The following is a 20438-nucleotide window of genomic DNA, read 5'->3' on the forward strand; positions in this document are numbered from 1 at the left end:
GCTAATTGGCCTGTAAAGTACAATAAACCATCTACTAGCAAACCCAATGAACAGCAGCTTACCTCAGTCATCAACATTTTGAGCTTTGAGAGATTTGTGCCTGTTTATATGGGTGCCAAGCAACAGAGGCTTATGAAAAATACAGTGTTACTGATTGCAAGTTATGTAGACCATTAACATCCTATGTGAATAGTTCCATTTGTTTTTTTCCCCCTTGATCACAACTGCTTATACACCATGACTGATGAGGCAACCATTTTTCTAAGGACAGCAACAAAGAACTTAGCTCTTTATCGCTGGTCAGATCCAACTTCATAGTATTTTCCATGAATAAATGTACTTAGTAGCCACGTGTCAGCAAATGCAAAGAAGGTATGGAAGAGATGTTAAACACTTTTCCAGTCACAAAAGCACTGACTGTCATCAAAAATAAGAGAAATCTGGGTGTAATAAAAACATCAATAAACTCCAGAGAGAGCATGAAAGCCAGTGCGAGAGAGAAAGAGAGAGAGGTTTATGTCTGGGGCTTTTATTTTGTCAGTTTGTCTTACATTCAGTTTGGCCTGGTGCCAGACCAGACATATCTAAAAGGGGGAACATCTATTATTCTAAAGTTCAGACAGACTGTGCTTATGAAACCAAAGTAAATCATACATCAACTATCACATCACATAAATCCTACATCTGTTTCCAAAATGCTGCATCACTGCAATCGACAACAATATAATTGAACTATGTTTTATTTTTCTCTCGCCAAAATATATGGCACTGTCTATGAAGATTTATTTTTTACTCTAATTGAAATATAGATCTACAAAACAATCCAAAGGTCACAACAGTTCAAGCATGCAATAAAATATAGAAAAATAAACATTCTTTAAATGCCCTAACATTAGTTTGAGGTCTTCGTTGTGTTTGGGCACGACAGTAGTGTTTGAACGAGTGGATCTCTTCCTTATTTTCTTGAGGCATTTAAAAAGGTCCAAGTAATTTTTCATACAGTACATGCTGAAATCACCAGTTAAAACTAACTGGGGTTAGAAAGTCTTAAGACGGCAATCCTGTAACACAGGATGTGTGTCAATCCCTGAGATAAGTCAACAGTCTTTCACAAATGCTGTAGGCTACTCTTCTGACTTCCTTTTTAACTTCCTATTTTTCGCTTTCTTTTTCCGCCTTCTTCTAGCCAGGTGGTTGGTGAGTAGGTTATTGTCCCTCTCATCGTCCTCATCGTCCTCCTTCTGTTCCTTGTACCAGGGTCCCCAGACCCCTCCGTTGTACTGAGGGTTGGAACGCAGGTCTTTCGCCGGGTAGCGTACCGGCACTGCGGTCTTGTTGTACTGCGCTAGCCGCATTAGCATCTTCTTCACTATGTGCGGGTAGCGCTGGGACAGGTCCACTCTCTCGTAAGGGTCGGCTGTGATGTTGAACAGCCAGACGGACTTACCTCGGTCCCAGCGGACGCGTTCGTTATGCCAGCGATTGGTCAGCAGCTGGTTGGAGAAGGTCTGTGGGGGCACCCAGTCGCTGTAGCCGGGGACACCCGTCAGGAGCTTCCAGTGGCCCACCCGGAGGGCTGCCCGGATGGCCGTGTTCCACAGGCCGTAGCCGGCCTTCCAGGAACCGTTCTTGGCCTTGACGTAGATGGGGTCGATGTTGTGAAGAATGTCCTGGCGAGGTGATGGCCGGCCTTCGCTGATAGCCTCCCAGACATCATACCCATCCAGGTTTAGATCTTCATCTAAAGTCCCTTCACCCAGGGTCACCAACGTAGGGAACCAGTCAGTGATGTGGACCAAAGCCCGGCATCTCGTCCCTTTGTTGACCAATAGGGGACTATGAACAAAACCCACTGCCCTGATGCCCCCTTCCCAGTACGTGGCCTTACTACCCCTCAGGGGCCAGTTGCTTCCCCCGGCCAATGGCTGGCCTCCATTATCTGAGGAGTACACCAGAACCGTGTTGTCATAATAACCGTAGCGTTTTAGAGCTACCGTGAGGTTGTGGATGGCTTCATCCAGACAGGACACCATGGCGGCGTATTTACGGCGATGCAGATTTGGAATGCTCTTGTAGCGCTCGAGGTAGCGGGCAGGAACCTGCAGTGGGGAATGAACTGCCTGATAGGCTAAGTAGAGGAACAGAGGCCTGCGAGGGTTGTGATTGGCTACGATGTTGATAGCCTTTTGAGTAAGCATCACGGTTGAGTACAAGCCACGGTCCTGTTCCCAAGCCGCCTCTTCCCCTTCATGCAGATCGTAGCCACACATGCCGGGCCCTTCACATTTGTAGTGACTGTAATAGTCTCCGCTTCCTAACAGGGACCCAAAGAAAGTGTCAAAGCCACGCTGGGTGGGCATGCAGCCTCGCTTGTAGAAGCCCAGATGCCACTTGCCCACCATGTGAGTGGCGTAGCCTGCTTGCTTGAGTTTCTGGGGCAAGGTGACATTTTCCAGGGGCAGGCAGTTGGGCTGGGTAGCTCGGATGATGGAATGCTGAAGGCCAGTGTGGATCTGGTACCTAGAACATAAAAAAAACAGATGTCAGTCCATCAGTCACACTCGTTAACTATTTTTAAGAAATATGCTGCTTTGATGAAAACTGGTCATCCAGTAAACTGGAAGCAAAGGCCTGAAAAATATTCCAAGGTTTGGAAGAAAACTTTTCCAATAGAAAATATCTTATACTCAAAACTGCAAATCCTGCATCCACTAGCCGTTGAAAAATAAATGAACCTACTTTAATGGAGGGAAGCACCATTACATGATGATTCAATTTGCCATGACATTACAGTGTTGATGGTGTTATGCCTTTTCTTTCCTTCCTTCCACTAAATGACATTCACCACTTGGCTGTGCTTCCCAAAATGGTGAAAAGGCTTCCTCTATATTCTTTGCTCAAATTGTCAAGAGTTCCACAACTAGCACTTGAACGGTTCCAGATAGCGTAATGGACTCCGCTGCATGAATTTATTTATACAATATCTACATGCTACTGTATGACATTTCAATAAAATAATCCAAACACCAGTCACCCGGTTTTAGTAATCCATTTAAAATGTAGCCAATGTGAGTTTATAAAACTCAAAATTAAGTTTTTCGCCCCCACAAAGGAATCCTTTCAGAGACCATCTGAAGGCAATAGGTTGACTACCCACAGAGAAAATCTTTGTATAGGGGATTACACAGTGATACATTATTCAATCCAATTCTAATTACAATGGAAGTCGTCCAAAGCTAACAGATTTAAGCTGACAGGAGAGTGCTCATTGCAGGCTGGCAACCCAAGCACACAGTGATGTTTCGACTGATGTCCAAAAGCAAAATGAAAGGGGGTGGATGGATAATAACAGTGGAAGGAGGTGCCCAGTGCAGAAACAGAAGATCTGTCATTCAAAGCCAGCCAGGAAACTAAGCTGTGACCTGGGGCTAATGAGGTGCCTATGCTGTGGCAGCCATCTTGGCAGCGAGCTGTGTGTTGACTTAAGGCCTCACAGTGCTATTGATGGGAGAGTGACAGAGACCGTGTGTTGAACAAACAGAAGGATTTCTATAGAAAGTAACTGGTGCTTATGGATGTGATCATTCGATTCACTTTGACTGCAAGTGAAAACAAACTCAAAAGTGCTTTTGACCATCGAGAACTGGCACTTGATTTGATGACAGAAATCATTCCGAAATTTGGGGTTGTGGATTCTTCATTCATAATTAAAAGGTGCAATAAGTACAGACCATAATATATCTGTGGGGAGTCGATAGGGTTGTTGATCAATATCAATGACTCAATGATTACTTGGCCAGCTGCTGAGATTTCTAGCTTTCAAAACTCACTTGTGTAGGAGGAGATAAGTTCTATCACTACTGTTGCAATTCTGTCCGGTACCAATAGAGATCAATAAAGTTCATAGACTGGTTAACAGACCTGCAGTGGAATCTCAGTATTGAGGGTAACACGTTACTGTAATCACATTACTTTTTCCTATAAAGTAAGGCATTACTCTTCTAATTTCAGTAATTACATTACAGTTACTGATCTAACGTTACCTTATGTTCGTTGTGTTACATTCTTTGGCCTTTTCAACCTCTTTATTGGTGTAATATCTACGAAAGATTCCCCTCATCTTATCCTGCCTTCAAGTCATGTCGGAAATATTGGAATTACAGGTAGAGTGCACATGAAGGAGCTAACAGAGTAGTAAATACGACTCGGAAACTTGGAATTTAATGCTGTCTGCTGTATCTTTATTAAAAATCTTAAAAGAGAGACTTGGTGATAATGGTAATGTGGCTTAGGTCTACAATATTTATTGGCCCAGTGAACTCAAGTAAGCACAATTGTTTTAGTGTGTAGCACAAAAGTAATGTAACCAGTAGTGTAACTAATTACTTTTCCTGAGGTGTAATAAAGTAATTCATTACTTTTAAGAAAAGTAACGAGTAATGTGTAACCCCAAAATGTCTAATATAATGTATATTCAATTGGATTTGGCACTTACTGCAACTGTACCTCCTCGGAACGCAATCAATAAAAAACATAGGAATGGTAGGATAAGTGGCCCGATTTTAAAAAGCCAAGCAGACTTTATATTTACTGACACTATGACTGATTTTTGGCTAGTCTTTCCTTTGCTGGAGTGGAGCAACAAAGGCCCACTTTTAAGTCCTCCGAAGTCCTATAGGTGACGGCTGGTCTTGGCACACACCGAGGCAACCTGGGACTTCGGAAGCCGTCGCTGCACTTCAGAAAACCAGCACAATTACCCCTGACTTCATCTCTGTCTGACTCTTCATTTCTGCTTTGAGAGAGAGAGCAAAAGACAGCGAGGGGACAGGGATCTGAGACAGCCAGATGCCTCTTTACCACCCTCCCTCTTTCCAGCCTCCTCCCATCCCTCACTCTCTCCCGAGGCTAGTGGTGCAGAGTCAAGCTGTCACCGGGGAGAGGGAGTGAAAATAAGTGGCTGGTTTAGGTTTCGAGAGAGGAGGATTCAAGTTGGAGGAGAACCAGAGGGTGGTCAGACCTAGCAAGGCTCCATTCCCCGTGGAGTACACAGAAGTCCTTCAAGCTCTACACCGCTGTGAAATGTGTACAACGTTCTACACGCAGCGATAAACTCACAATTTACAACAGGAATCCTTCCCTAAACATCAACAATGCGCTAACACACATACCCCACATAAAACCATATACCACAAGCACAGAACGCAGCTGCACACAGATACACACTCCCCTCCGTGTAGCACAGCTGGCCAGGCCATCATGCTATACTTGGGGTAATTTATAGGTGATTCTGATTCGGTTTGGTCTACGTTTACTTAACCTTGGCATGATATACGAGTTCTGTAATATGAAGGTGCTGAAGTAAATTTAAACAAATCCTCAGCAGCAAATGCTTAGTTATTCACACTTTTGACACCATATGAAAGAGTTTCTTTGGACATTTTAGGTTGTGAGAATACACAGAAACACCCCTAGGTTTGGCGACACCAGCACTAAGAGAAACCGAAATCTGGTGAATTTATTTATTTGATGAATTGTTGGAACACTCCTTCACACTTAATTGGTTGTTCTCCAGAGTATTTCGTCTTAAAGAGGTTGACACAGCATTAGCCTGTCAGGCAGATGGTGAGCAGGGTCCGTTCGGCTGCATTAGGATAATTGTGGAACTATGTGCGCACAAGTGTGTGTGTAGCTATATTACTGAGATGGAGAGAGTGATGAAACGTGAATGACGGTATGAATGTCAATCTACATGTGTGCATGAATCAGTACTTGTCTCAACTGTGTGTACATCAGTGTTTGTGAGAGAGTATACAGTTGTATGTGCATATGAGCATATCGTTGGGTGAAAACCTAGTATCTCCAAACTTGGCTTGTTTTAAGGGGCATCATTTTGTTTTAAATGGCACATTGTCACCATAGAGATGCGTAAAAAGAGCAGAGATCCAACAGAAACGTCTAGTGAAGAGATCATATATAATGAAGCAAAATGCTGTAATAGTAAAACTGCTTTGTTATATGTCTTTTTGGAGCACCGTACTGTTCAACTTTCAATTGAAGTTAAAACATGAAAATCACCAAAACTGGAGTTAAGAGGTTTGCACATGGCACCAGCGATATGCATGTGAAAAGACAGCAAAGGGATTAACTGATGGACCCCAAGGAATAGGGGGCTAAGAGGGTAATGGCTTACTGTCGTTGGCAAGGTCCCTACAGCGCAGTAGAAGAGTAGCCCTCATAGCAAACTACTTGAACACATGTAACACCACCCACCCACCACCACCTCCTCCTCCTCCTCCTCCTCCTCCTCCTCCTTCTTCTTCTTCTTCTCCTCCACCAACGCGTAACCAATGTGTCTCATCTCTCCACGCCAGTCGCAATTGGCAGCGGCGCTCCCAACAAACCTGGCAGCACAGTTGTTTGTTCTTCAGGGCGGTTTAAACTGCAATGTCTTGCATTGAGCTGTACTAATGCAATAAGCCACCGGGGTTTGATGCCTCAAAAGCCTTTACAAAGAAGTTGGGCAATTTTTGAGCGGTTAAGGATTTGGCGCGAGGTTCCCAGGACCCTTTAAATGTTTAACTCGTAGGGTTCATGCGGCACGATTTCAGAATTCGATACCTCCATTCAGAGCAAGTCTTTGAGGATCGGGTCAATGAGTGCAGAATTCAAAATGAGACCGCACCGGGCCCCGATGGGAGCCAAGAGAGTGTCTTGGTTTCATATGGCGCTGGGAAGATTTCTTGTCACTTGGTGGTCTAGGCAGGGGGCGCGCTGAACCCCAACTACAAACATGCACACTGGGGAATAGAGGAGGCATTGTTGTTCTGTCAGTAGGTGACGCAGTACGAATGCAATGAACTAACAGAGGGATGGGAATAAAGAGGAGAACAAAAAGGGAACATGTGTCTCTGGGTAAGAGGACAACATCAACAAGTCTACTGAGCCTGGCACTGAAATAAGGGTTTTCACAGAAGAAGAGAAAGGAGCCTGTTTACCCCATGCACCATTTTGTTGAAAAGATCCTTCATCATGCATCCGTAATTCACACTTAACTCCGGCTCCCTACAAATTGAAGAGCAAGCATTTGTAAAAACATGTTCTCCATAATCACTCCAGACTGTTTCCACAAGCAAAGCACACGTTAATTTTGGCCTCCTTATTTGCCTATAAATGTCTATAAAGTGAGTTTTGGAAGCAGTACACTCTATTATCTTCATTATCGTTTTGCATTCATTCCACATATGCATAGAAACAGTTTTCCACTCCCTAGCCTTCACTTTATTTGTTTTTATTTGTCAAGCAGTTTGCATCAATGCCAAGACAGCAGTGGGATTGAGAGGAAAAGAGGGCCTCACAAAACCAAAGTGAAAAACAATAATAAGAATGGACACATGTGCCTGCATGTGTGCATTTGTTGAGACGTGTGTGTGTGTGTGTGCGTGTGCGTGTGTGTGTGTACATGTGTGTGTGTTTAAGACCCTACCCCTTAAGAGCCCCGACCCCTCCTCACTCAGAGTCTTGCAGGTCTTGCTGTTCACATACCAAAAGGTTACAGGCATGTAATGAGAATGTCATGCTAAGTGCAGTCTGGGATCCCTCCACAAATCAGTCAAGCCGACCCAAGGTCTTGATGGAGAACGGTACAAGGTGGAGCGCAGCGATTTCCAAAGTAGTCCTGCTCCATTTCTCAGAGACATGGGGGAGGTTCACGAGGGAACTAGGCATCGGCCTTGACTTTGCAGGTTTTGGGGCACTTGAAGGACAGTTCTAGGTCTTTAGTATTTATGAGGCCTTAAAATAATGACTGCAGTTAACAACTGCCTTCTGGATATACCCGCCTTCCCTCCATCCCTCCCCATGTCCAATGTAGCTGATTTACAGGCTCCTGTTAAAACCAAGCCAGGCGTGAATGGGTAGCTACAGTGCAGGGGCCAAAGTTTGGAGGTCAGACATCTCTGCACCCGTTATCCAGAAAAGGCGAGGATTCACGCCACAGACAGGCAGTGAAGCCTCTGGCTCACCTCCACATCTTATCACGCCTGGGGCGCTGTTACATTCCTCGCGTGAAAGGCAGAGTTATGATCTTAAATGCCGCTGTAATCACGGTATCTCTCTGGTTTATTTAGACAACCGCTGAGCCACAAGGCCAACAAATCACACACGCCATTAAACGCAAATCACCAAGTGCCGGCAATCGCTGAAGTCCCACAAGACAAGTGCATTGGCCACTTCTCCAGCCACTGAGGTTCTCGAGGTTCCCAACCAGGCCTGCTACCCAGGCCTGGGCCAACCCATGTAATACTGTTCCACGTCCTCCACACATATGGTTCAAATAAGCAGCCTCTCCTCAGCTCTCTGCATCTAATCAAATTCAGCCTCGGAGCCGTTCGGCTCGCTTAGCTCTTCCCTTCCTCAGTCTCCTCGCTTCCTTTCTTCGCCATCTCTGCACTGGCCTTCAGTCTTGCTCCTTCCTTGGCATTTGTCCTCTTAAGTTTTCTATTAAACTCACTGTTACAAGTAATGAATAGATTCTCTCTTCTGTCAGGCTTCCTTTTCCATGCTCGAGAACTTGTCCTTAAACCTCTCTCGTTCAGTTATTCGATGCCTCAGCCGTCTGCTCAGTTCATCGTTGTGCTTAAACTTAAACCAAAGACAGAAGAGTGTGACGGTGAAGGGGGGGAAGTGATGGTGAAGGGGGGGAAGTGAAAGAAAGAGTGACAGATCACTGAAACAACAAGGGATGGGTGACTGAGAGGCTAAGACGAGTGTGAGACGAGTGCGGACAGACGGCCAGCGTCTGAATGAGTAGAAGACTGAGTAATGCGGGGTGAGGAGCAGAGGGAAAAGGAGTAGCTTTGAGCAAATAAACGACCCCGCTCTCCCGGTGGTTTAGTAAAGTTTCAAAACCAGCGGCCCGTAATATAAGAGCACAGTGTTCAAGGATGACAGAAGTGCTCTTGAAATCCAGCCGCTATCTGACGATCTGCTCGTCATTGCCCTGGGACCCCCGGGGCACATTCCTAATCATTTGTTTGTTGATGGACGGTAGTTCATCAGCGATGTAGGAGCCTGATAATGAAATGTAATTTAGTCTTGCATCAGTTTTTCTTCGCTTGACAGCTTTCCAAGCGGGACCCCTTTGGAAAGCAAGTCCAAAAGAAGCGGTGGGCGGGAGCGAGTATGAAGATTTCACAAAACCAAGACCATCTGTACAGTAGAAATACAGTCGTCTGAGACGTTAATGGAAAAGTTACAGCAGCTACTATTTATTGGTATTCAGTGCAATCTGACAAGCAGGTGTGCAGCAGACCAAGATTGAAGAAAAAGAAGGGAAAGGCTTTGAGATACAGCTACTGATTGTCACTAGGCCAGTATTGTGTTTATTATGCATGAGATGTGTCAAAGAGGCCACATGCCGGATTTGTCTGGACAAGTTGTCATGCCTCTCAAGCTCGGAAACATTCATCTTTGACACTCCAGAAGTGTGTTTACTAAATTACAGAAGAACTCCATCATCCAAACCACCTTGTCTAAAAGTGGAAAGCCGGATTTTGGAGCGCAGGTTATTGGCTCGCCATGTCACGTATGCATTCCTCCCACATTTTTCATCTTCAGAGACTGCCATGAGCGCTGCGGCAGAGGCAACCTCTGCCCTCTCCTTTGGCATTTTGCCTCTCTGCTCAGAGAAGATCAGCGAGTGTGCGATGGGGTTGAAGGGCGTAATAATTCAGAACTTGAAGGAGAACTCCTGCTTTAAGCCTCTAATCTCATCAGCGCAGCCTAAAGTTGGGGGGGGGGGGGGGGGCAGTGTTAGCAATCTTTTCTAACTTCTTCTTTTTCTAACAGCAGCTGTACGAAAGGCATTTTTGTGTCTCCCCCTCTTCTACAAATCTCCCAACTCCCTTTTCTCTCATCTCTCTTGGTCTTCGTAACCTTGTCATTTCATACAGGTGATGATGACATATGAGTTTCTTCAACCGTAACTCCATCCATTTTTGATATGGACTCTACTTTCTCATCTTTTTCCATCCTACCAATAAAATCTTATGACTCATCTCTTGCACAGCTCTCCAATACAGTCCTACAGGGCCAGTGGACACTCTTCTTTCTTTCTCATACAGTTTTGATGCTACATTGTCCATTGCTTCAGCACTACAGAGCAAGCATCAATATGTTGAAAAATACATGCTTTGGGTGCTTTTGGGGTTGTTTTTTTGTTGTGTAGACTGTATTGGAGAACCACATAGGGTCCAGGACAAAAATGGCTGGAGTTCTGGTTTACAGGGAGATCTCTCTCACCCCTTTTCCACCAAATTAGCTCTGGTTCTTGAACCGGTTCCGTTCAGGATTCTTGGAACCTTGGTGCTATCTAGTGAACCAGCCCGCGTTTCCACCAGTTTTGAGCGAAACCATTGTAATCAAGGATGCGCCATCAACGGAGGGCGTTGCACAATGCACGCGGGAAGTAAACAGTAGTAGCAAGATGTTGGATCGCATTGATTACCTGTGAGCTTTTGTTCTGTTATTATACCTGTAGAATATGACACGGCCACTGATGTTGTCACGGTTCGCACTTAAAAACCTGCTATTTTTTGGTTCCAGCTGGGAACCAACTTTTCGGGTTCCGAACCAATTTATTTTTGGTCAAAATTCTCCGAACAGTTCAAAATTAGGTGCACGAACCGGAACGGAACCCGCTCCATGTTGGTGGAGAAGGGGTGTCTGTGCTTCATTAGCGGGGGTCATTCCTGCATGTTACCATCAGGGGCGGTGATCAGCGAGAGAAGACTGTGGGCTTCTGTGTGTGTGCGGAGGCTGCAGCTTGCTCTCCGGTGTTGCAGGTGTTGTGTTACAGCTGAGGTGGGGGAGTTCACGCAGGACAGCAATCTGCCTGTCAGGGATCTTGGACAAAGTCGGAGGTTCTTCAGAAACGCCCTTGCCCCTAAACCATTTTTTACCGCTGGAATAATGATAGCATACTCCGCAATCAGCGACTGGAATGATCGTGTGTAGGTCATGTCCTTTGGTCTTTGGAACACGTAAGGGTGTGTTTTTACTTAAGGCCTGTTGCACTTCATCAGATCTTAAAAATCGAGAACTCCCCTGACTTTTTCACGCGAATGCCTATAGCTTCACATCAGCTTACTCAACGAGATTCAGCAGCACTTGGAGAAAGGGAAGGAAAAGAGGGAAAGAGCGGCCTTCCCCCTTCAATACCGAGTGACGTTAACGTGCCCTTGAGCTATCAGGATGTTTACTCTGACCCGTCAGTCCCGTAGGGTCTAGTTGGTCATTTATGAGGCAAGACAACCTGTCCATCTGCGTGACAGTTGAGAAAAACAGTTGCGCGGAGGAGCGAGCGGCCCACAGAGGTGATTTTCAACGAGCGTACAAGAAGAAAAAAAAAGGCAAGAAGAAATCAGATCACGTTCGTTTAGCATGCAGCCGGGGGTCAGATGCAGGTGGTTGCCATGCAAACGAGCCTAAACACATTATAAGAACCAAAGCAGACTCTTATGAGGTGCTTATGTTTTGGATCCAAGATTTTATTGAGTCTACTATTTGTCTTGACTGGTCTACGCGAGGAGTGTGCCAAAAACGATTGTCAATAACCTAGGTCTCAGTGATAAAGTCAGTGGAAGGCTTAGAGAGAGGAGAGACGTATTACATTTTTGACGTTTTAATGTTAACATGGGCTTGGAGCGTTGGCCCAACGATGGTCAACATCTGTTATAGTCTCCGAACGAGGCAGCAACTCAGTCGGGATCAGATCAGCCGTCCTGGCATGTAGAGATATCAGATGGCGGTTTTCCTCTCACTCACAAACTCAGACACACACACACACACACACTCGTGTAACCCTACGCATCTTCTTCTTGGTGGTGGTGAGGGGGGGGGTGGGGAGCACCGTCTGTTTCAAATCACATATCCACCCCGCTGCTTCTTTCCAATCATGCTTTCAGGAGTATAAGCCTGGAAACCTAATTGAATCTACACCTTACATTTCCATATGGATGTCCGCCGCCTTGTTTCTTCGGTCGGAGATGGGCCGGTTTGCCCGAGCGCAGGAGGAAAGCAAAGCAGAAGAGGACGCACTTTGCTCATTATTTTCTCGGACGCCTGCCAAAAAGAGGTGCCCGGCGAGCCGCCTTCCCCTCCCTGTTTCCTAAGGAGCGGAGCAGATGGCGCAGGCGCTCGGAGGAGAAGCCCCGCAGAGCGCCGCATGCGAAGAGGAAAACTGCTGATGTGAAACATACTGTAAGCAAACTACAAAGCGAGACCACAATCAAACCTTCCCCCCCCCCTTGTGACATACGGTAATCAGCCCCTCTAATATCTTTAGAGTTTCCCGCTGCCCACCAAAACACTAGGTTGCTAGGAAAAGCCGACTGCTGCCCCATTTGCAAACACTTAAGAAAATCAGGATGGAAATGCAGACCTTGCTGGTGTCCTTGCGGTACAGGAGCAACGCCAACACCCACTTGGTGAATTTCACATCCAGCGGTTTAAAGTCTTTAAACGGTTTTAGCTACATCTTCATATGCTTCAGTGTGCTGTTGCCAGTGCACGCCCGTCAAGATCTTTGAAAATAATGTTCACTCCACCCGTGCCTGCAGTACATCTTGCACTTGCACGCACCGGGGCGCATGTTACCGACTTCACTGTAACCATGTGTGAAACATGTCCGTGGAGATCGGCGCCATCGGTGATGAAGCTATGTGATTCTCAACCATTTTCATATCAAGGACCCCTAATTTAGTTCACGTTAGGGCCATGGACCCCCATTTGATGAGATTTTGTCCCAAATCTGAGAATATTTTTATTGTTAGATGTGATTTTGTCCAGAATTCCATGACTATCTGTATTGTAGGTAGAGAGATAACAGAGAAACTATGATCAAAATAGTCATTCTTCTACATTCTCTAATTGTTTTAACTTCTAGTGAATTAAATAGTTTAACAATTGAGCAATTTGCTGGGGATCCCCTAGAACCCGCTCAAGGACCCCTGGTGGTCCCCGGACCCCACGTTGAGAACCACTGATGTAATGGACTTGTCATTTTGACAAAAATATCAACTTGGACTTCAGACAATCCTGTTTGTATCGCATTAGAGGAAAAACCGGCTTGGAATACAGTATATGAAATTAAAGCATACAATCTCCTAGTTGTTCATAGAGGACAACCTGCACACTTTCAGTACATTACTACACATTAGCTTCCCAAACTTTTTCATATCAAGAACCGACCCCCATTTGATAAGATTTAAGCAAAGAACCCCATCTAAGAAGATTGTTTTGTTGATATGATTTACTACAGGATTACATAATTGTCTTTACTGTAGGTGGGGAGAGTGAAAAAGAGTGAACCCTATGACCTAAACAGTTATCCTTATACATTCTCTAATTTTGCTGGCTTATTAGTAGTGAAATAACACAGAAATTAAGCTATTCCTCATTTTTGCTTTGGTACCCCCCATCAAGGGCCCCTGAAGGTCCCCGGACCCCAGTGCAGACTAGCAGACACTACCTGCCAGTCATCAGTTGGCTCCTAGACGGGCTGCAGAGAGGCTGCACGTAGTAGTTCTCCAGCTTCACTCCCTCCGCCGCCAGCCTGTCCAGGGTCGGCGTTTTGATTTCGGACCCGTGGTACCCGACATCCCGGAACCCTTGGTCGTCTACCAGGATAAAAACGATGTGCGGCTGAGTGCTCGGCTTGTCAAACTCGTTCCCTCCGTTGCGCCGGTGGGCGTTCCAGTTTTCCCACGACAACTGAACGCTCCACGTCTGAGAAACGATGAACCCGAGGAATAAACTCGCCGGCACCCACAGGAAAAACATATTTCTAGCCCGATTTAGACGTGGAAGAGTGGCTGCTAGGGGTCGGTGGGACAAAGTGTGTGTCGCACATGTTCAGGGGTAACAGCAACACTTGGAAATTGGGTTCGCATTGTAGCCTATTCAGTCATTTTCGTCCAAGCATAGACCGTTGACAGCTTCTCGGTTTGCACAAAAAAAAAAAAACACAGACACTACTACAAGACTGGTGTTGCTGCACAGATAAGCTACAACATTGTCGGTTAATCAACGTGGAAACAAAATAAAAGTCCCGGACAGCCCGTGTTTCAGCTTCACACAACACTTTGCACGTTGCAAACATTTACACTGACAGTCAAGTCCGTAAACACAGCTTAAAAAAAACTGTCTCCCAAAAGTGAAATCTGTCACTTTTGGTGCGTTCAGGCTATCAGTTCTTCCCGAGTGTGTGGTATCTGCCGAATGAAAGGCTCAAACCTCAGAAAGCGTGCTAACTTCGAAAGCGAAATCCACCTTGCTCACAGCAGACTCCCTCCATCCTCCCTGGAAACGCTCCTTCCACGCCGAGAGCCCACCGAGGACTGAGGGCAGAGCCAAGAGTCCACATTAGGGCTGGATGTCTCGTGGAGAGAGGCAGGTCCATGTGTAACCGTAACTTCCCCGCTGCTGCACCAAACTACATTATGACGCGTTCAAAGGCAGCTCGTGAAGCCCTGCGTTCGAGTTCGAAAGTCGCGATTATGACTCATAAATTCATTCAAGTGTGCTGCAAGAAATTATGCTGCATTTGAGTCATGTGGGGATGACCGTTAGAATGACTGCATAGTAAAAAAAACAAAAACAAAAAAACACCAGCTGTCAAGAAGCTGTCAAGACACCGTGATTGATGTTTTCTGTAAACGTTTGGTTGCTGCCAATCAGTTTTGTTTACACTAAAAATCAAAATTTTACGTTTACTTGCAGGGAAAAAATGCATATTTTTAGTAGTTTCTTCATCATGTACCAGTAGGCCTACATAAAAAATTCCAACTAAAAATACCATCACAGTTTTTTGATCAGTCCCTCCCTGTATTACAGTATGTGCCGCCCCCAACATCCTGTCCAACCGAGAACATGATGAATTGTGGAAGCAAGACACCATAGAAAAACACACATTCACTTGGTGAGTGATACATTTGTGCTCATTTTTACAGCAAACCAAACCACAAATGACAAACCCAGCAAATAGTTGTGACCTGCTGCTGTGTAAGACTTCCCAAAATGACTTATGCGATGAAAATTGCTCACTTTGTTAATTTTATTTGAAATTAATATATCATTCCCTACATCTGACTATAGGTTGCAAGTTGGTGATGTCAGTTGGAGAAATCAGGATTGATCACCAAGTAGTGTTTACCACCTCAAAGCTGAGGTGAATGGTATTTTCAAGTGTGAAGATCGTATTTACCATCTTTTCCATATGACACAAATGCAGCGTAATAATGACTTGGACCCTGCAACAAAAGTAGGTTTTGGTGGCTGTTGTTATTTTAGAAATTAAGTGGCATTGAGATCTTTGTGCTGCAGGAGCAGAATGAACAGGAGAAAATGTGCATCATGTAATTGATGGTTTAATTATTTTATCAACAGCCAAAAGTGTGAAAAGAGTACATAGAAACATACAACAATACTAATTATTGACATCGAATGCAACACAGTAACATACAATAATAAAATGCATCAATTCTGTCAATTGTTGACACTGTTTCCATGCTCTCGTCTCCTATTATAGAAAATTCCCATGCACATACACAGTCATATTTGCCATTTTGTTGGGTTGTTTATGTGCAATCAACATGCATCGACCATTTTTCCAACAGCACTTGAAGGCAGCAGCAGCAGCAAAAGTATGCAGGAACAGATCACTACCCCGCTATCATCATTCTCTCTGAACATCAGTCTAAAACACTGACTGGATGTGTCAGGGCTGATTAGATTACAGGAGCTAATGGAATCTCATTAGGACTGTCTGGCCATGTGGAATATAATTGATTTGTTTTCTTGTGGCTCCTTGGTGGGTAGAGGAACATGTTATTCTTCTCTGGATTTACACTCCTGAAAGCCTGGCATTTGATTTATGTCTCGGCCCTGGAGAAAAGGCACATAAGCCTGCAAAAACAACGCTGGAGAGAGATATATTTCACATCCACAAAGAGGGATGAGTGACGTCTGTAGCCGGGGTTAGGTATTTCACCATCATAAAAAACACACACGCTCAGGTAGCTTCCCCTCTTGAATGACCCCCTGCCTCATTTGGGCATAAAACAGTAATGGTAGGAATTCATTCTCAGGAGTCAGCAGAAGACAAACATGTAGACCTGCTGCCATACATGTGTAAGCCTGGTGAGGTGGACTGCTTTGATATTGCCTTTATATGGTTACATCTTTTCCATGAGTTAAAGCAGTGGTTCTCAACATGGGGTCCGGGGACCACCAGGGGTCCTTGCGGGGGTTCCAGAGGGTCCCCAGCAAATAGATGAATTGTTAAACTTCAGCATTATTTAATTTACAAGAGGAATGGCTGTTTTGATCAGTTTCACTGTTATCTCTCTACCTACAACACAGACAGTCATGGAATTCTGGACAAAAGCATATCTAGCAATAAAAATATGCTCAGATTTGGGACAAAATCTCATCAAATGGGGGTCTGCGGCACTAATGTGGACAAAATTAGGGGTCCTTGATATGAAAAAGGTTGAGAATCAGCATGGTTAAAGCGGAAAACCTGATTTCCCTGCTTTGTCTCCCCCTCTGGCGGTGAAAAATATTTGAAATGGTGTTCAGACTACAACCAAACAACCACGGAGGTATTATATTATCAATTATATTATATTAACAGTAAACAGTTCCCACTAGAATTTTTTTTTTTTATCCCCAGACCAGGTAATTTGACTTTAAATGATTGTAACTTTTGTAATTAAATTAGGCAATAACATACAGCAGTAACAGGCTACAGTGTGTACTGCTAGCATATCAGTCAGGTTAGCCAAAAACTATTTTCAATGTAAGTTCTTTGGGTCAGCTAGTAGTATGCTAACTAGCTAGCGGCACTCAGCTACCAAGCGCAGTTAACCTGTGTTGGCTAACGTTAGCTGGATAGTTAGCAGACTTTTGGCCCACCCGGTCAAAAAAATTTAAATTGCGGTCTATGGACAATACTGCCAATTGGTATTGTGTAACCTGACTCCACGGTCTGGATTGATAAAATAACAATTTACTACTGGAAAAAAGTCCAGCTTTAACGTAGCTAGCTAGCAAGTGCTAATTAGGTAGGGAGTCATATATGTTACCAGGGTCCTATGTTCCCCAGCTCTATATAGCACATAATGGGAACCTGAAAAAGATGTTCCCCAGCTCTGTATTCGCTTAATATGACATGGGCTATTGTGGGAACTCGACAAAGGGGTTTTCTGTTCCCCAGCACTGCTGTATGGCTCTCAGTATAATAGGCCTACACTTGAGGGAACTTATCAAATGGTTGGAGTCATGGAATCACCAAAGGTCATAGCTTAATGCTTCCTTAGGTGAAAACTAGCCTAGTATACATGTTTTTGAATCTAACTCTCACACTTCACATCTGTCTTCTAACTGATATAAAAAACATGACGTTTTGTGGATCAAACCCAACCCAAACAAGAGTTTGAGTCAAGTTTGAGTAAAATTTTATCCACAGAACCACCCAGACTCTTTAATATTCTCTGCCAGGTCAGATTTGACCCGGAACACCACAGATGTAACAATGTTTTTTAAGAGACCTTCAAAATCAAATAAAATGATAGGCTAACCATTGGTTTTGTTGTGTTTATATAGCTGTTTTGAAGCCTTGTTCCAATAAAAAAAAAACTGGATAATATTTATGAAATATTTTAACTTGAAACAGGGCAAATTTGACCCGAACACAATAGGAGGGTTAATGTTTGTTAACAGAATATTGAACTGGGGAACATAGGACCCTGGGAACATAGGACCCTGGGGACATAGGACCCTGGGAACATAGGACCTTGGGAACCTAGGACCCTGGGAACATAGATACGCTCCCTTAGATAGTATTAATCGAAAATAAACATGAAAATGACTTCAGAGCTTACCATCGACTCCGACGATGGATGCAACCGTTCTCCAAGCGTTGTTTTTAAGACATTTGTTCCTGAATTCTTTCAAATTAAAGTTGAAGAGAAACGGAAGCTTTGAATGGCTGGCATCAACTTCTGTTGTTCATGAAAGGAAATTACATCAGTAGGGAAACAAGGAAGCATGGAAATCTGATTGGCTGTTGATGGCTGATGTACCTGCCAAAAGGATTTGAAGTGAGACACAGGGCAAACTATAACCTACAGCACAACAAAAATTGCAGTGTAATCTCAGTCAACTTGTTTGTTTTCTTATAGGTGATGCAGCAGCGGACTCTGCCTGCCGCTGCCCTAAAACTGCCCATATTATTATGATCCTGGGCTCCAATATAAAGAGGCCTGGTGTGAGCCAGTGAATTGGCTCAGAGGTGTCTGGGGGCCCGTACAGTGTGGCTGTGAAAGCCCCTCACAGACGCTGACTCTCAAGGTCCTGGAAATGCATGCATGCAGAACATACACACACACACACACACACACACACACCTAGCAACCCTGCGGTACGGTGTTTTGAGACATGAATTCATTTTGGGCTCGATAAACAAAGTTGACAGATAGCAACGTCCAGTGCAAACAGCCAACATCAGCATGTCTCCAGCATGTCTACGCATGTTACCACAATGAGGATACATTTATGAATCCCAACCATGTTCAGAATTTTTGTGTGTGTGTGTGTGTGTGTGTGTTAAATTCAGAAAATGAATCATCAGCAGTGTAAGGGGCACAAATGCTTAGTCACGCTATTACAAGGAGGTGGGTGGGCGGATATCATGAAGAAACAACGCAGTTCACTCCAAGAGGTGACCTCAAGCTCTGTGACATCCTCAAGAAGCCCGGCTGATCTCATCCCGAGTCACGACTCATCGGCACAGCCCACCATTACCATGCAGTGGCACAGGATACGAGGAGCCGATTTGTGTGAGTGCGTGCCATCGAGCAGAAAAATCCCCAAATCCCCCGGGGAGTTTGGACCGAATGGATGCCAGGCCTCCGTTTCCAAGAAATCCTTTTGTTTTTTTGGGGGATGTTTGCGTTGAACGGAGGGGGAAAATGCCCGCACAGGCAGCCGCCAACCGCCATCACACCCACACACCCACACACCCACCTACCCTACCCCCCCCCCCCCCACACACACACACCCACACACCCACTGGCAGACGCTGGTGAGACTGAGAGGCAATGCTACTGAGAAAACCAACCTCTCAGCACAAACCTGAAAGCTGTCCTCCTGTGTAAATGCTTTATTGTTGAAAAGGTAGCTCCTTTGGGTGGGTGGGTGGGTGGTGTGTGGCGGCATTGCCAAGTTGTTCAGGAATAATTAAATTCCTGACATAATTTTTTAGGAGGAATCTTTGATGTGCTATGTGGAACCGGGTCTCAGGTTACTTTAAGGCAATGCTGCATTGGTTGGACAAACTCTACAAGTTTTCCACTTATGCATTAAAGATTGCTTATTTTCTCATTGATGCCCGTGTTTTTTTTTTTTTTAAATCCTACAGTGGTGTAGGAACAGGAATCAAAGCCCCAGGGGTCTTGAAACCCAACTGACACATGACTAACAATGTGAACTTTCAATTCAACAAAGAGGAAAATTCCAAAATTTTCAGTCCTCCTCCTGTTTTGGGAGCTATTAACTCTCTGTGCCAAGTATGAGCAGCAGCAGCATTTCCACTGATACAAATTAACTTCCTTCTGGTATAAAAGCTGAAACTCTTTGGGCTGCGTTTGCCCAAGTATGTCAATATTTCCATACAGTCCTAATGTTTGAACCGATAGGGTAAACAGTGGAATGACCCACTGGAGTGTAAAGACAGGGCTTTCAGGAGTGTTGACATGCAGATTACAGATTACCCACATGATCTGAAGCACTCGCCCAGGGTCTGTTATTGTGTCAGACATTCCACGCTGTGATGGTAAATTATCAGTGGGACAGGTGGAGCCCACATAGGAGTACAGTACAATGTCTCTCAGCATAGCTAACCCTTGATCAACAGATAGGAGGGGAATGTCAGCTATGTTGAGGCGATTGGGATGCAGACCTAAAGCTGCACTAGGCAACTTCGCATGTTGGCGGGTCCAAAAAACAGCAAGAGGTAACGGTTTGAAACCTTTAGTACCCAGAAATCCTTAAAGGTGATGTCAATAAACTGCACACAGCACACTCATTACAGACCTGGCCAGTCGGTGATGCTTTATACCAAAGGATACCAAAGGGATGAGATCTTACTTTGAGGATCTAACTTTGAGTCCAGCTTCCTCTGGACGGAGTGCTGCTCACTGGTGTTTAGGAGACAGTTTGGATTTCACTGTTAATTATCGATTCGTCACTTCCTACATGGAGAAGATTTCCTGCCAGTGTCCATACTGACATTAGACTTTCATTTTGGCAAATAGGGCAAATCTACTGCATCTCAGTTAGGGGGGATGGGGCGCTCTTCTCAGCCCCACTTTAAA

The 20438-nt window shown here is 44.7% G+C and overlaps 1 protein-coding gene across 1 annotated transcript; it reads right to left on the reverse strand.

Annotated features, from left to right (window-relative positions):
- Window positions 1-526: 526 nt before the first annotated feature.
- Window positions 527-14382, reverse strand: arsj (arylsulfatase family, member J). Its single transcript, XM_071527924.1, has 2 exons — window positions 13532-14382; window positions 527-2520 (listed from the first exon to the last, which is right to left on the reverse strand). The coding sequence occupies exons 1-2, from the start codon at window positions 13840-13842 to the stop codon at window positions 1125-1127; spliced, it is 1707 nt and encodes a 568-aa protein (XP_071384025.1). The 5' UTR covers window positions 13843-14382; the 3' UTR covers window positions 527-1124.
- Between the last annotated feature and the right edge of the window lie 6056 nt (window positions 14383-20438).

Source organism: Centroberyx affinis, unplaced genomic scaffold, assembly GCF_046629955.1.
Source record: "Centroberyx affinis isolate AG114_WGS23_722 - 3 ecotype Tasmania unplaced genomic scaffold, CSIRO-AGI_Caff_v1 ptg001589l_1, whole genome shotgun sequence".
Classification (NCBI taxonomy): Eukaryota; Metazoa; Chordata; class Actinopteri; order Beryciformes; family Berycidae; genus Centroberyx; species Centroberyx affinis.

Excerpts from the sequence above, each read along its gene's own strand:
- arsj (XM_071527924.1), bottom strand. The coding sequence starts at position 13,842 with ATGTTTTTCCTGTGGGTGCCGGCGAGTTTATTCCTCGGGTTCATCGTT. Across the intron at positions 2,521-13,531 it reads AGCCAACTGATGACTGGCAG|GTACCAGATCCACACTGGCC; the intron begins GTAGTGTCTGCT and ends TTTATGTTCTAG.